Genomic DNA, 16,909 nt, shown 5'->3' with positions numbered 1-16,909 from the left:
TCATTGTCCTGGCCCTCAGTGGGCTCTTTCAATTTGACAGTCCCATGTCTTTCATTTCTAGGATTATGATTCTCCCTGTTTTCTCCTTTCTGGAACCCCTTTTGTTCAACTCTTGGACTACATGTAATGGTCTGGTTAATTTCATACAGTCTTTTGTTTTTTAATTATCTTAATTGTCTTTGTCTTTTTGCTCTTTCTAAGGGTGTTTCTAAACTTTATTTTCCAACCCTTCTGTTGAAAAAGAATTTCTCAGATATTTAATTTTTCAGGGCTCCTTTGTTCCCTGAATCTTTCTTTTTTTTATCATCTCGTTGAGGGGATGCTGTCTCTCCTCATCTCTGAAGATACTGTTTTCTCCTCCTGCAGTGTTTGTTTACTCCAGTTATTCCCGTGTTGGGCTCTCATGTCAAAGGCTTTTCTCAAATGTATGCTGATCTTTGGCTGTGGGCTTACATCGAACAGGATGGACTACCGAACGTGTGGGTGGAGCTCGTGAGCTTCATTGTTGGGCCTTGGTGGCCTGGCTGTTGGATTACTCCTGAGGTAACTTTTGAACAGGTCAGATTCCCCAAAGAGTATTCTTTGAGTCCTTGACTGAAGGATAAAAGGCCTTGGGCCATTATTCTGGGAGCTAAGTGGGGAAAGAGCACAGGGGTCTCTTTCTGTATGCATTTTTTTCTCAATCTCTTTTTGGTATGACACCCCCACTTACAGCTGTGTGTTTCTTCCAGTCCAGAGGTTTCTCTGTGTTTTGTCCACTCCAGAGAATAAACTTCCAAACATGCATCTAAGGATCCAATTATCCTTACACTTTGGACAAGCCTTATTTTAATCTCTCACTTGACCTCCACTTTCAGAGGTGTACCCAGTGTATCCAGTTCTCGGATCTTTTGAGGAGTTCTGCAGTGTTAGTTAGTGTGGTTGATTCTCGGTTTTCCACATTGCTGCTTTCTTCCATCCACTTGCCTTCTTCTAAAATTGAATTGCTGTTTTCCCATCTTCCTCATTCTTGCAGCATTGTACCTTTAAAAAAAAAAAAATCCCTTTACTATAGTTCTAGTAGGTTTTCAGGAGGGAGCATAATTAGATGCTTGTGTTGAATCTTCCAACATCCTGGGAAGTCTTGGTATCCCCTCTTCACTTAGCATTTGAAAGTTGAAATTTCAGAGCCTATCGCCCATTTCTGCCCTTCCTAAAAAGAACATGTTGCCAACCAGAAGCACAGTTGGAGTTTTAAAATTCTGCTTATCTCTGTAAGTGCAAAGCTAATGATTGTTTACATTTTGAAGGGGCCTGAGAAATGCATATTTCATTCTTCTGTATAATGCATAAAGCCCACCTATCAAAACATTGTTTTTGCTTGTGAAATTGAACATACACGGTGCATGGGACATGAACAGGTGTACAGCTTAGTGAATATGGTTAGTTACTGTTATTTGCAGTAGTTACGTTCTGTAAAGTTGCCTCTAACACTGGATCAGTGAATATTGAGTCATTGCCCCTTGAGGAAGTACATGGGTAGGTTCCTGTGAGCCTCTGGCTGGTCACCACATTTTAATTAACTAATCGATACATAACCTCATTTTTTCCTCATAAAGACATATTAAATATGTATTTTTGATTTGAAATCATTGAGCTCAAAGCCTATAATAGCATCCTAACTCATGCCCTCTAATACATTTTTTTCCCATAAGGCATAGCACATCCTTCTTGCACTGAGGGACACTAAGACAGCACTTCACCTCGCTCAGGGGCATTTTATTTTTTTATTTTTTTTAAAGATTTTATTTATTTGAGAGAGAATGAGAGATAGCACGAGAGGGAAGAGGATCAGAGGGAGAAGCAGACTCCCTGCTGAGCAGGGAGCCCGATGTGTGGGACTCGATCCCGGGACTCCAGGATCATGACCTGAGCCGAAGGCAGTCGCCCAACCAACTTGAGCCACCCAGGGGCCCTCTCAGGGGCATTTTAAACAGCACCAACAAAAAGCACAAAAATGTGAAAAACATGGCACTATGTAGGCTGCAAAAAAGGCACCTGCTTTACCATGGGAGATCTGAAACAAGGCAGAGCCTTGGTTGTTGGACCTCAGCTGGGAATGTGTGTATTGCGTGGCAGATTTTCCACGAGTCTCCACACATGCATGTCCTCAAATGACTGTGAAAGTGGTGGGAGTGTTGATTTGGGGGTGACAAACAAAATTGAGCTAGTAGGTGAACTGACATGTATGCGTTCCACAAATGATGGGGGTCAGCTGTATGTGTGAAGCAAACACCCATGTAACTACCACCCACAGGAGCTAGAACTTTTATCAGTCCCCTCTCCCAGAATGTGCATTTTGCTTTCAGAAAGTTCTGCTTTTAAAGGGGTTTCTTACCTCCAGTCTGCTGTTTTAATTTGATAGTTCGGGTTCTGCCTCTGCAGCGTTAACCTTTTCTTCTCTTTGAGTATTTGAAGATAAATATACTCTTAAGTCTCAAAATCAGGCTTCATCTTCTCCATTCATTGGGTATGCAGCGCAGGACTTGGGTTTCAGACCCTTTTCCTGTCAGTCTTATTTTTTTCTGGACAACTTTGAGGCAGCTGATACCTCTTTTTATATGTGGCCTCCTAGTTGAATACAGTACTCCAGGGTACACACTGAGGTTAGACTGTAGGGATGGGAAGTAAACACAACAAAAGAGGGCTGCCATTTCCTTACCTTCACTCTCCTTCCAGCCGTAACATGAAATTTCATTGTCATACCCTCTCGCAGACTCTCTGTATAATCCTGTTGACTCTACATAGTTCATAGAGACAGCATGACTTGCTGACTCAGTTTCTGGAAATTTTCAAAGCTTTTCAAAGTGTGTTTGGATGTGTAATATTCCCTCTATACTCTAGGAGTAGAATGTCCAGTGATTCTTGATTATGTTCCAAGAATCTTGAGAAGTTTGGAGGCACCTTTATGAGCCTGGCTGTTTCTTTTACCTGTTTATTCCTCGTTCCTTGACTGTGCATCTGTTTTTAACCAACAGGATGTGCTTTAGCTTTATTAATGCATCTCTGTCTTTTGAAAACAAAATGGTGCTGTTTTCCTCTTGCAGTTGAAGATCGGATTTCTCCTTGAATTTTATGACTTGGCTTAACCTCTTCCTTTTCAGTGAATTAAGTGCAGTTAGCAACTTTCATCTCTCATCTTTCCATTTATTCTTTGACTTACGTATTCATTTATTGAACACGTTCTGTGTGCCAAGTTCTTTGCGTTTCCAGCACCTACTAAAGATGAGTAAGATGCAACCTTGAAGAAGCTTATTAAGGAAGGGAAGGCACTCCTACATAATTACACTTGGAAGGTGTGTGTGGAGTGAGAGGGATAACACATGGCATCACAGACGAAAGGCACAGTTCTCCTCGGAAGCAGCTGAATCTTGAAGGATGTTTTTATTCCTCTAATTCCACTGTGCTTTTAAACCCTGTTCCTCCCTGCTCTTCGAAGGAGTGTGATCCCTCAAGTGCCTTCTCTCGTCACTTGAATTAAGCACCACTGCAGCGGCCTGGTTGGTGGACACACTGTTGGTCTTTTGTTCAGTAGGATGTGCAAACCTGACTCTTGCCAAAGCCCAGGTTTCTGCGTCTATCGATGTGTACTTTAAAAATAATTTCTTTGAACCCAGACAACGAGCACATTTTTGCTAAAACCGTACACTGATGTTTAGAAGATTCACAGGATATAAACATGATTTTTTTATAACCCTTTTATCGCCACTCACTCAATCTTTGGCCAGTTCTTAGCTCCCCTAGTCTCCATGTCATTGCGGTGCTGCCCTCCTACTCTCTAAAGAAGCTGAACTGTAAGCCAAAGGCAGGGAACTGAAATGTGCATGAAGGAGAGCAGTCAACAAGACAGGTAGCTTGATGGTGTATACCTGATTCCTGCTCTCACTATCAGTTTCATGAGCTTTGGCATTTCATTTACTTGCTGCCATAGTAACCAGGACTCCTGCCAGTCTTCCTGTCTCCCATCTTTTATTCATCTGTACGTGCATCTGGAGGGGGGATGGGGAAGATAGAAGTGGAAATCTCCCAGTAAAAGGGTGTGGATTTTGGAATGTCTAAAGAATAGCAAGCATGGATATCTTAATTTTGGCATTGTTTCCAGCTGTTGAAGTAGTATTAACCACAAGTAGTCACCTGTTGGGGTTGTCATTTCTCCATTTCACATTCAGGGAGACATTATTACTGTGAAAGAAGCGGAGCTTTTATGTTTATTAGAGTTGTAGGAGATCACTGCTGAAAATTCTGTATAAACTACAGTTCAGGGCGCCTGGGTGGCTCAGTCGTTAAGTGTCTGCCTTCGGCTCAGGTCATGATCCCAGGGTCCTGGGATCGAGTCCCGCATCGGGCTCCCTGCTCAGCGGGAAGCCTGCTTCTCCTCCCACTCCTCCTGCTTGTGTTTCTGCTCTCGCTATCTCTCTCTCTGTCAAATAAATAAATAAAAAATCTTAAAAAAAAAAATAAACTATACAGTTCAGCCCGAATCACTCATTTTTGAGATGATGAGAAGCCAGCCAACTTCATACTAGAATGTGGTTCTTAACCTCTGTCTGCACCTGGAGCGCTAGTGCCCAGGATTCTTAAATTCCCAAGCCACTGGAATCAAAGTATCTGAGGTGAGACATAGACCTCTCGTTTTTAAAGTTCCTCAGATGATTCCAGTGTACTCTAGAGGAATGCCTTGGTGATGCTGCCCTTTTCCTTTGATTTACCCAAATCGTGAAAGGGATAGTTGATTGTATGCAATTAGGCCTCCAGATTTGGCCTTAAATAACATCTGATTGATAGTCTATGACTTGAGACCTGGGAAACAAGTGGATTATTTAAGGAACAAAACTGCATTATAGTTGAACTACACAGAATTGCTCTTAACCTAGGCCCATAAGTAACTGGCAACTAGTAAATTCATGTAAAGTTGGATCTCACATAATCATGACTTTGTTTTTGCTCTGTGAGTTAGTTCTTTAAATTTATTCATTTCTAACCTTTTGATACCAAGGCTTGTATCGATGTCTTCCTGTGGGCTAGCTGCAGGGGTCCCTTGGATGCCTACTGCATTTTGCAGCTGAAGTTACTTCACTGGTCATCCTGCTACCTTTACAATGGCAAATTCAGCCATGCTATGAAGTGTAACTCCCTTCTCTGCTTTATTATTTGCCCTTTGTTACTGGCTCACGTTAATCTGTGTGGAACTCAGGAGTCATTGGACTCTTGCTCCTGGTTTTTTTTTTCTTCCATTCTTCCCTGGGTTCTTTTTATTTTCATCACATGCCTCAAAGAATACATTTTTATGTCTGATTTCCCAGTTTTCAGAAATTCCACTTCTGGCTGCATGGCTCTAGAATATTGTCAAATTCCTTAGATGTTTCTCATCCCCTTGATTTCATTGACCACTGTGTTCTCAGGGCCAGCCTCAGCCTTGTCCTGTCCCATCTCCTCGGTTAGCTCTGATTCTAGAACCAGTGATCTTGAGGCCCCTGACGTACAGATTTCCAGTTTTTCTCTGATTTCCAAGACATGGAGCAGCCAGCGTAACAGCTCATGATGTTGGAAATACAGCTTGCAAGACTCTCAGTAACCACTGAGCTATTCATCGGTACCTCTGATTATTACTAAAAATCTATATGGATGTGGAGTCAGCAAATGAATTCTGAATGTTTGAGGCATAGGTTTAAGACTTCGACACAGTATTCGCAAATTATGGCATCCATTGTAAGATAGCAAACAGTTGGCATAGATTCAGGGGAAAAATCCATTTATTTATTATTTTAAATTTAAATTCAGTTAATTAACATATAATGCATTATTGGTTTCAGAGGTAGAGGTTAGTGATTACTCAGTCTTAGTGCTAATTATATGACATGCCCTCCTTAATGTCCATCACCCAGTTTCCCCATCCACCAACCCCCCTCCCCTCCAGCAGCCCTCAGTTTGTTTCCTATGATCAAGAGTCTCTTATGGTTTGTCTCCCTCTCTGATTTCGTCTTGTTTTATTTTTTCCTCAGAAGAAATCCTTTTAAAAATAAAAAAAAACTGAATTTTTCTCAATGGAAGTTTGCTTCTAGAACACCTTTTATTGCTCATTGTGAAAAATCAGATGATAAAGCAAAGTGTAAAAAAAAAGAAACAAACCAGGATAGTCCTCTCATCTTAATGCTAGGGCAAAATAGTAACATTTTGCTGTATATTCATCCAGACCTTTTCTCCATGTATGTATACATAAGTACTTTTTTTTCTTTTAAAAAAATATGGACTGACCTTACATGCCTATTTTTAAATTGTGAAAATATTTTTATGTCTTACATAAGGATCAACATCGTTTTTCTAAATGGTGGTATCATACTGGTTCATTCAGTAAAAATAATTTAGTGAACCAGTCTTCTGTTAATGGACAACTGCCTTTCTATTCACTGTCCTAATAACTTTATGGTGAGACTTTTCAAAACTAAGTTCTTGTGCATGGGTATGGCAGTTTTCTCAGAGTAAATTCTTAGAAGTGGCTGTGGGATTAAAGGTATATTTGAAACTCCCATATCCTGCCATTTGCCCTCAAGAAAGTTTACATTTTTACCAGTAGTGTAGGCGAAGGTTTGAGGAAACTGAACTCAACGTGCTAAGCAAAAAAATTGCCTTGAGTGGACAAAAGCGATGGCTTCCGTGTGTACCAAACACAGTGCCCGTGTTGATTCTGCCCCGAATACAAATTCCGTCCGAATCTTCCTGTTCTTCTGTCTTGCTGTTAGTCCAGACCTGCCCTGAGAGAGCGCCCTAACCGACCCTCTTCCCGCCGCCAGAGGAGGTGTTCCGCTGTTGGGGTCCGCCTGCAGTCTGCCCTCCCTAGCCCACCAGTCACAAATAGCTGCTCCGTTGGAGTTCTTTTTGCTTCGGTCTCGTCTGTGTTTAACTTCCTTTTTACTTCATTTACCTACATGTGTCTGTCTTCATGGCTATATCGCAGACTTTTAAAGGGCTGGGACTTTGTGTTTCAATCCCTGTGGCTATCCTTTCGGAGGTGGATCTCACCGTAAGCAACCCAGAAATACTTGGCTTGAAGAGGCCTTGAGGAGAATGTTTCCAGATAAAATTAGGTGGAGCCTTAAAGAAATGGTCAGTGTCTATACTTAATCCCCCCAAATGGCAGTTTCATCAGGTTCAGCTTGTATTTCTGGTACCCACAGAATGTGGTATGCACATTCAGTGTTTTCTTCCTCCTTTTCCGGACATCAGGAGCGAGCTTCCTCTTTACAACCGATTTGTCTCGTTAACATTATTTTAAAATTGTTCCCCAGTAAAGATTTCTAGGTGGCCTCATAAAGATGATCATATAAATTAAATACCATATTCATGGGTGCTTTTCACTTGCTCTATATTTTAGCCACTTTTGGGGCTCCGTAACTTTGTTAAATGGTCACATGATATGTCTGAACTGTGAATGTACAGTTTTAAAATCATTTTGAAAACTTGAGGTACTTTTTGCAGAGCACATGACAGTTGCTTATAAAAACGTTTTTCAGTGCATTCTCGTATTTGTTACTTTCCTGGTACACTGTATGGATGTTGGTTCCCTTTTCTTTTCCCATCCTTCCCCACTTTTGACAGCCTGTTAAGTCTTTATTCAGTAGTTAGTCCATATTTGTTATAAGTGGTCTTGTAAATATGATTCATGGGCAAAGTGGTAGAGCAGTGCAGTTCTACTTCTAGAAGCATTTTCTATCTTTAACCTTTGAAAAAGCCTATAAAATTTACTATTCTGGTCACTTAACCGATCAGTTATACAGTGTATAATAGTACGTATTATGTAGTCATGTTTGAACATGCATTTGTGTAGCTTTACTTTTTTTTTTAGTGTTCTAGGTTTGTACTGAATCTTAAACTAATTTTTAGAATAGCTTCTGTGCTTACTAGTTTTTAATCCTTAATTACCTAGAGGACTGCAACTCTTGATTCAAATTGTGGGGCAGAAGGCGGGGGGGGTTCTCCGAACATAAAAATATTTTATAAAACCATTCCCGTGGAACCATTTTCAGGGTTGGCCTTTGCAGATGTCGTGAGGCAGGGCTTGCACTTGACACATTTTTGAGGTAGATGGTGGTCCCGTGTGTTCTTCCAAGGTCTGTTAGTGACAGAACTGCCCTTAAAGCCTGTTCTGCTGTTGAAAGGTGCTCACAGATTTTCTTTTTCAATTGCTGTCAGAATCTCAGTGCAGAATTTCAAGGACATTTTTTTTAAGGAGATAAATCCCCGAATTAAGATGCAGCAGAGAATGAGAAAGGCGCTCACATTTACATTTTCCCAGGTTTTGGGAGTTTTCTGACCTGGCTCCGCCTTTCATAAATCCTCCCTGCTTCCGGGAATTGCACACCTCTTTGTTAAGTGAGAAAGGCGAGGTGTAGGTAGGTGCTGCGTGCTGTTCAATGTGCATTCCACGTGCCTTTTATTTCCTGCTGGGCTGTGAGGGTGTTGTAGTGAAAACCGAGTGCATCTGAGGGCCACCGGCTTTAAAATCTTAATCATTGCCAGAGAATCTAATTTACAAGATAATTTTGTTGACAAGCTTCTCATTAGATAAAACATTGGTTATTGACCAGTGGTATTTATAGTACTACCGTGACTTCTTAGCCTAAGTAACCTTACTGAAGGGGGATTTTATTTTGCCGGCAAGCAAAGATATCCTTCCTTTTATTTTTTCCTATCAGTTTACTCTCATCTTTATTGTAGAAACTTTGTCCATGAGAATCTCTAGAACTGCAGTTTTCAAAATGTAGCCTGAGCAGCCTGGGCTTCCTAGGGCCGCTCTCAGGAAACTGTTACAAAAGTAGTAGTGGGTAAAAGAGCCGGTGCCTTAATACAAATCCAGGCAACAGAACCAAACCTTACTAGGCGTCAGTGTGTTCTTCACCACTGTGCAGTTGTAGTTTTTTTTTAAAAAACCCAGTTTCACTTCAGAATGTCCTCAGAATGATGGGTGGTGCCAGAATAGTATTGGAATTTAATCTTGGCAAGGGCCTTAGAATTAGCCAGTCCAGCTTCCCACCCAATGCAAAAGACTGATTCAGTGGTCATCCTGTATCTTTGCACTTCTGGTGATGGGAGGGAGGCTCACTGCTTCACATGGTGGGAGCCCATCTCGTTGATATAGCTGGAATTTTCAGAAATGTGTGGTTTACCTATTGAGGCCCTGTTTCTCTATAATTTTTACCCTTTGATTCCTGTCTAAACTTCAGGGTCTGATCAAAATAGGACATCTCTTTTTTTCAGAGTAGCCCTGCAAATATATGAAGTTTTGGGTTTTCCCTGAGTCTTCTGTTGCAGCCTGAATACCAGTAGTTTTAGTAATTAATAATAATATGACCAAAATTGGTTATTTTGTCCAGTGTGAATTTTTTAAAGTATTGTTTAATATAAGCTTTTTGGATAGTACTTTATCTTATTAGGAAATAATTAAAAGAGTCTAAGTTTAATATTTATATTTGTATATATACTTGGACTTGCTATCTGAAATACATGGATGTTTAGTTTCACTTCTATTAGGTGAATTCTGGATTCTTTTAAACTACAGTATTAGTATTAACAGCATTTTGGCACTACATGAAACAAATAGAAAAACACTAGTATTGTCATTTTGCTTGCTTCACTATTGCGGTTACTAAGTGACAGTGAGCTATGTTGTATTTGGAAAGAGGCTTCAAATTGTAGTCGAGATGGGAGGAGACTTAGGGTTCCTCAAGAAAAAGGGAGTGAGGAAGCAAGCAAAGGAGGTGGAATTGATACATTAATTTACTTATTTAACCACTGTTTCTAGTGCCTGCCCCCTTGTATGTGGGGTGTTTTAGACTTTGGGAGTACAGATGAGTCCATGACGGACAAAAGTCCTTGCTCTCTTGCAACTTATATTCTAGTGATGAAAGAACATTTACACATTGCCACAAGTGCGGTGTAGAAATAACAGGAATGGTGAGTCCCTGGGGTGGGCGGGGCACTTGTGGGTGATGAGGAGCACAGAAGAAAAGAGAGGGAGACCACTTGCAAACTTTGTATGTCCCTAGGATATTTTGAGAATTACAATATAAATGTTTGTGGGAAGCTTGTAGAGGCAGGAAATTTGTTGGGAACTGCTGATTCCGCACATGAGAATACTGAGGCACAGGTTTAAAAATGGATAAATTTTAACGATTCACCCAGGGTTGTAACTCATTTGTGAATGAGCTGGGACTGGAATCCAGTTTTCCTAGTTCCTGTTCACATTCATTCATTGTTTCTTTTCCATGGTTTTTTTCAAGTGAACGTTTTTAGCCCCTCAGTCTGTGCCTTGCCAAAATAGTGTTTCATTGCCATATGGTGGATTGGAGGAAAGTCGTAAGGAGCTGCTTTCAGATGGGATGGGAGAAGCCTATGAGAAGCACACACAACCTTTCTTAGAATAGTTGGAATTAAATGGTTCAGAGACCTTGTGAATGAGCAAGATCATTTACTTCCTATAAACCATATGTTCTTAAAAATTGAACATTGTACTGGGTTGGATTGAGGAGAACATTTTGCTTTGAAGCCTAAGAATTTTATTTTAATAGAGCTATAGGTTTCACCAGATGAGGAAAATTGAAGTTGGCACCCTGGGTTGATTAGGAGATGAGGAACTTGGTGGTTGGAAGGGTGAATCTGTACTCACTTCTGTGAATCCTATGGTGATGTGAACAGCCAGGCTGATGTTGTTCAGTTAGGTTGGTGCCATGTGTGTCTACCTGATAACCCATCCCAGGGGACATTCTCTAACTGCATACCTCAGTGGCCCAGGCTCATGGTTTTTATTTGTGGTTCATTTTAGGGTTAGTGGATTGAGGCCTCAGCAGCATTCCTCAGTACATTGCAATGTAGAGCAGAGGTTGGCCGGACAGTAAATAACTTAGGCTTTGCAGGACATACAGTTTCTGATATAATTACAGATCTACCTTTAGCACGAAAGCAGCCATGGGCACTATGTAAATGCATGAGCTAGCTGTGTTCCAATAAAACTTTATTTGCACAAACAGGTATTGAGGCAGATGGCTCACGAGCCCTTGTTTGCTAGACTCCTGCTGTAGAATGGTGAGATAAGGTAATGGGACAAGTTGAGCTCTCCTAATAAACAAGAAATTTTTTTTTTTGGTTGTTAAAGATTTTATTTATCTGAGAGAGAGAGAGAGAGTGCACACAAGCAAAGGGAGGGGCAGAGGGAGAGAGGGAGAAGCAGACTCCCCACTGGGCAGGGAGCTCGACATGGGGGGGCTCTATCCCAGGACCCTAAGATGATGACCTGAGTCGAAGGCAGACACTTAACCAACTGAGCCCCAACGTGGCAGCCCCAGATGCCCCAACAAGAAATATTTTTGCTCCTCCACATCTTTATTTTAAAACTTTTGGGTTCTGTGAAATTACCATGAAATGAATGTGGCCATTGCAGCAGTCTACAATTTGACCTTGACATACTAAAGTCAAACAAAATGTATTGATATTTTCCTAGAGTTACATTCTTGTTAGGTAGCTTTACCCTTTTTTTGGACAGAAGAAAATTTTTTATTTCAGAAGCTCTTCAGAGGGAGTTGCTCCATGTTTCATACTGTAAGCACTTCAATTGGAATTTAAACAAGACAAGGAGTTACTGAGATGCTCCTTTTTAATCAGGCAAAACTGAAATTAGGGGCGCCTGGATGGCTCAGTCGTTGGGCGTCTGCCTTCGGCTCAGGTCATGATCCTAGGGGCCTGGGATCGAGCCCTGCATCGGGCTCCCTGCTCTGCAGGGAGCCTGCTTCTCCCTCTCCCACTCCCCCTGCTTGTGTTCCCTCTCTTGCTGTGTCTCTCTCTGTCAAATAAATAAAATCTTTTAAGAACAAAAAACAAAAAAAACTGAAATTAAAATTTATGATTTGGGTAACTAATCAGAAGACTGTAATCCATCAAAGTTTGGGTTTTTAAAAAACCTTACCCTCATCTTTATTTGGAAAAACTATTTGTCTGCCTTATCATAAGTTAATTGGTACAACACCAGGTCAAAAAATGACATTGTTAATGAAATGAAATATTACCCTGCTGTTACTAGTGAGGCTTCTGCAGAAATATGGAAGTGTCTGTGAATTAATGAAATGTGAGAAGAATTTAGTTCCATGTTGATTAGAACTCTACAAAAATACGTTTGTATAAAACTGTAAGGAGAAATTGCCATAGACTTTTTACCTGGTTAGTGTTAATGTGAAGTGATTTGGGCCCCTGTTTTTATTGTAGGTAGGAAATGTCTGTTTTCTCATAAAGCTGGTTAAATACATAAGTACAATTTTCAGTAGGAATTTAAAAAATCCCTAATGAGCTGCAGTGTGAGATGAAAGTAAAAATTTTATTTCTCAACCTTAAACTAATACTTAGTGCATTCACAGCATTTTAACAGAATTCGGGTCAGAAAGAAAATTTATAGGAATGGTGGATTTTCTTTGGTTACTGGAGTGCACACTTAAAATGAATCTCCATTATTCTTTTCACTTGATCGGAAATGAGCCACCGGAAGGTAGCCTTAAGTTCACTCCTGCACTTGGTGATCTCTTTGCCTGCATCCCTTCAGTTATGTCTTTGAGGAGAACTGTCCCTTTTCCTTGCCGAGGTGTCCTGTGGCATCCTCTGCCTGTCCCCCGATTTTTTCCGCCAGTGTTACTTCCCTTGCACCAGGCTCTTCCATTTACTAGCTGCCATGTCCTCTCAGAGTCCTGGCATCTCTCAGAGGCCCCAATTTCCAAATCGGTAAACCTTCTTTGCTCTTTTTTTTTCCCCCAGTGAAGATTAAATATATAACAATAAAACACTAGACCAGTAGTGGGCTCACAGCAGTTACACAATAAATCAGACTTGCCATTGTTGTTATTTAAAACATCTTACATTTTGTCCTCTTGACTGATTCATTCCCCTTTAACTACTAACCTGTTCGCGTTCTCTGCCTCCTAAGACATTCTGCTCAAACTTGTTTGCCCCTCAGGCTCTCGTGCTTTTTCTTTCCCTCCATTGCTGTCACGCCTCTACCACGGAGAGTGGCCGTCTAGCTTCTAGCCCCATCCTGCTGTGTGACCCATACAGCCCCCATACTGTGGCATTTGCTTTTTCATCCTCTACCCTGTCATTCTGGAGTCTGCGTCTTCCCCGGGTTTCTGTGACAAGGTGGGCCTGATTTTCCTTGTACTGCTTGACTACCTTTTCTGTTTGCTTCTCTGACTTCAGGTTCCCTTGTCAGCCCCCACATGGTTGTGTTCCCTAAGGTTCTGTTGCTCTCTTCTCCCCTTGCACCCTCCCTCCACAATTGTCCCTATTCCTGGGCTTCAGACAGCCCTCCTGTGCAGGTGATTCTTAAATGGGTAATTCTAATCCGCCCTGTTATTTTGAGCTTAAGCTTTACATCCTGAGAGGTCAGCCTTGAGGAGCTGTGGGCAACTCCAACTCAGCATGGCAAATTCATCTTTTTATTGTTCCCGACCAGCTTCTGCAGATTTCCCTGTAGCTGTTAGTAACAATACCATTTTCCCAGCCTCCATATTTTGGGGCCCCTCCTTTGCCACATCTCTGCCTCGTTCTCATTCTCCACGTTACCTTAGCTGCATCTTCTCAGGTTTACCCTGTAAAATATCTTCGCTTCCGGAGTTCTTTTGTATATACATATGTAAAGAGAGAGATCTGGAAAGAAGTTCACCAGAGTGTTTAAAGTCTGATCTCTGGGTGGTGGGATTTTATACTGTTTGAATTTTGTTTTCTTAGCAGGTACTTAGTATTTATGTGCTTGCACCCAGCCTTTTACCTCTCAGCCCTCCTGTGTCCGGATCATGACCCAGTGGAACTCCTCCTCGTCGTTTCCTCGGTGCACTCATACTTTCTTGCCTTTGTTCCTTTACTCAGAGCTTGTTTCATCGGTTCTTTGCATCTCCCTTTGTCACTCTTCAGGGCTCCTCTCAGATAAACTTTTCTTTAATGCATTCATTTTCCCAACTGAATGTGCCTTCCTTCACAAGCTCTCCGGTCTCTGTGTCACTTCCTTTGTCCTGCCCTCTGGTCTTCTGAGGTGGCTTTTTATGTTAACTCCTTTATTAGATTGTAAGCTCCAAGAGAGCAGAGCTTGGGTCTTACTCTTCCTTTCCCCCTTTTGGTTATAATTTCCCTATTTTTCTTTGGGCACAACCCCTTTTCCCACTGGCCATGGTTCTGGTGGGATGGTCAGTCCAAGTGTCCTGCCAAGAGGATGGGATGCTCTTCCCCTGGAATTTGGATTTTGAGTCATGGGATACAAGGACTGACAGTGATTGGCGTGGATTCATCCTGGCCAAGGTGCTCTGAAGAAGCCATTTCTTAGTTCCTGCTTCCCAGATCCCTGCAGCTGCTCTGGTTCCTGAACGCTCCGAGGCCTGGTTCTTCAGATTGTCCTTCGTATCTGTGAGCTATCTCGTATCCTTACACTAAATGTCTCTCTCTTTAAATTTTAAGTTAGCTAGACAGTTTCTGTTGCTTTTTTCCCCTGCCAATAGAGCTGTTATGATTGGAACTGACCAGACTTAATTGTTCTAGTTCTTATATTGATTCTGATATGTTTTTTTCTTCTCTTTAAAAATGAAAACAAAAAAACAGCCAGAGACTGCTGCTGCCTTGAAACGTACGGTAGAAGCCCTGATGGACAGAGGGGCGATAGTGAGGAACTTGGAGAATCTGGGTGACCGAACACTGCCTTATAAGATTTCCGCCCACAGTCAGCGGCACAGTAGAGGAGGGTAAGTTTCTTCATGAACCTCGAGAAATGTCTTTGATAGGCTGTAAAGAATACTGTTTAGTTCATCTTAGAAACGATTTTAATTTCTCAGTAGATCTCTGTTGCGCCAGGTGGTGTGTGGGTACATACTCTAGCGGTGGTGTGATTTAAATGGGCTCCAGTAAAGCTGGCCCATAATAAACCATAATCAGAGTACAAAAACAAGTCATGTGAGGAGCAACAGGTGTGTAAGCTTTTGATTGCAGGAAACTTCTTTTTTTTTTTTTTAAAGATTTTATTTATTTATTTGAGAGAGCACGAGAGGGGGGAGGTCAGAGGGTGAGGCAGGCTCCCTGCTGAGCGGGGAACCTAATGCAGGACTCGATCCTGGGACTCCAGGATCATGACCTGAGCTGAAGGCAGTCAGTCGCTCAACCAACTGAGCCACCCAGGTGTCCTGCGGGAAACTTTTCTTGTCAACCTAAGCACAGTTTTCCCTTGACATTTCTTCAGCTTTGCCTTTAAAATGCCTCAGTGAGCAATGTGCTGTTCACATACTCAGTGCATCCTTTGTAAATAATGTGGGTTGCAGGTAACAAGCAAAAGGTACTTTGAGTAATGTTGTGTAACCAGCACCTGACCCACAATAGAGAAATGGTTTTATGTACTCCAGACAATAATCACAATCCTCTGTTACGAAATTTTTTCTCACAAAAGTATATAGCACTTTCCTCAAACATATTGAAGATTTGACTCTGTGGTAATAACTATCCCTGTAGAAATTCTTTGATACCAGTTTGCTTGTTGAGTTGATCTGAAGCTTCTCTGACCCCCGGTGATATTATTTTTACCCTCATGATTTCTGGTTTGGAGGAGAAATCTTCTGATACTGTTGAGTTTCCTAGAAGTAGTAGTGATAGAGAAGATGGAAATGAGTTTTTAGTAGTGGGAAAGTCCGGGTGTTGAAGACTCCATTCTCCTTCCGGTACTTGCCAGCAGCGTGGCCTTCACCCAGTCTTTAGCTGCTCCGATTCCTGCTTCTTTGGATACTGAACTCAGGTGGCCATCCTCCCACCCACGTTGTCGTGGGGATCAGATGAGGTCATCTCTCGGTGTGCTCTCCGGACAGTGCAGAGCGTGGATGGTGCCGCTTTCACCCAGGCGGAGCTGGGGTCTTGCGCCAGTGCTGCCCGCGGGAGAGGCCTGCGTGCGGTCACGCCTCACACTGAGGCGTTCTTCCTGCATTTAAGCCTCTGCCGAGGTGCGGCACATACTGCACATTTCATCTTTTGATTGCTTCACCTTGTTTTGTGCTGGTGTTCAGCTTCTTGAGAACACCTCTGAAGAGAGTGCCCGCGGCGTTGCTAGGCAACATGAAATGCATAGTGGCGATTCCTCTGCCACAGTCGTAACAGAGAGGGATGGAGATTGTGTGTGTAACATTTTTTTTTTAACTTAACCACAAAGGGGTTTCATTTTAACAGCAAGGCTATGAGTCCTTTTGCCTTTTTGTTTAGAGAGGAGCGTATAAAATTCAGCTAAGGGTTGTTAGCCAGGTTCTCGGTTGGAAAGCACTGAACAGGGAGGGAAGCCTGTTCCCTCATTCATGTGCTTTCAGGGATGTGCACTAGGAGTGCTTTCTTCTGTCCCCTTTCCAAGTAGAATTTGTTGAGGGTTGGTGTGACCAGCATTCTAGAATTTGCACTTCTCACAAGTGCTTGGGTATTGCTGATCCTGCTGTCCGAGGACCACACTTTGAGAACCGCTGTATTAACTCCTTAGTTGTCAGGCCTCTGTGTGCAGTGCTGGGGTTGGGTGTTGCTGTTTTTCTTTTGTGGATGGAGTAAATTCAGATCCTGGAAGAACTCCCCTGGAACTAAGCCTGAACTGCTGACTTAGCCCCACGTTCCGGATTCCTGACAAGGTGCATGTGCCCCACCAAGGACTCTTGCTGTCACTTCGTTCATTTACATTTAATGATTTTATCTCTGGTTCTGTTACTCTCAGACTCCTCAGCAAAGGAGGAGCAACATTTGTAGAGTGTAATATATGTGTGTATCGTATATAGACACAGAACCTCCCTCCCAGTTGGGGAGGTTCATGGTTTAAGCTTGTTTTTCTGGTACTAAT

General features: G+C 42.0%; 1 protein-coding gene across 1 annotated transcript in view; it reads left to right on the top strand.

Moving 5' to 3' along the window:
• MRPS6 (mitochondrial ribosomal protein S6) overlaps positions 1-16,909 on the top strand; it is a 65,410-nt gene that overhangs the window by 35,167 nt on the left and 13,334 nt on the right. Inside the window, exon 2 of the mRNA XM_028114053.2 lies at positions 14,662-14,801. Coding sequence (XP_027969854.1) covers positions 14,662-14,801 — 140 coding nt within the window. The remainder of the gene's footprint in view (positions 1-14,661; positions 14,802-16,909) is intronic.

Source organism: Eumetopias jubatus, unplaced genomic scaffold (assembly GCF_037043125.1).
Source record: "Eumetopias jubatus isolate StellerSeaLion01/CBP00866 unplaced genomic scaffold, mEumJub1_p1.0 scaffold_1, whole genome shotgun sequence".
NCBI classification, from domain to species: Eukaryota; Metazoa; Chordata; class Mammalia; order Carnivora; family Otariidae; genus Eumetopias; species Eumetopias jubatus.
Note: the sequence above shows the minus strand (reverse complement) of the source record. Positions and strands in the feature narration are given on the sequence as shown.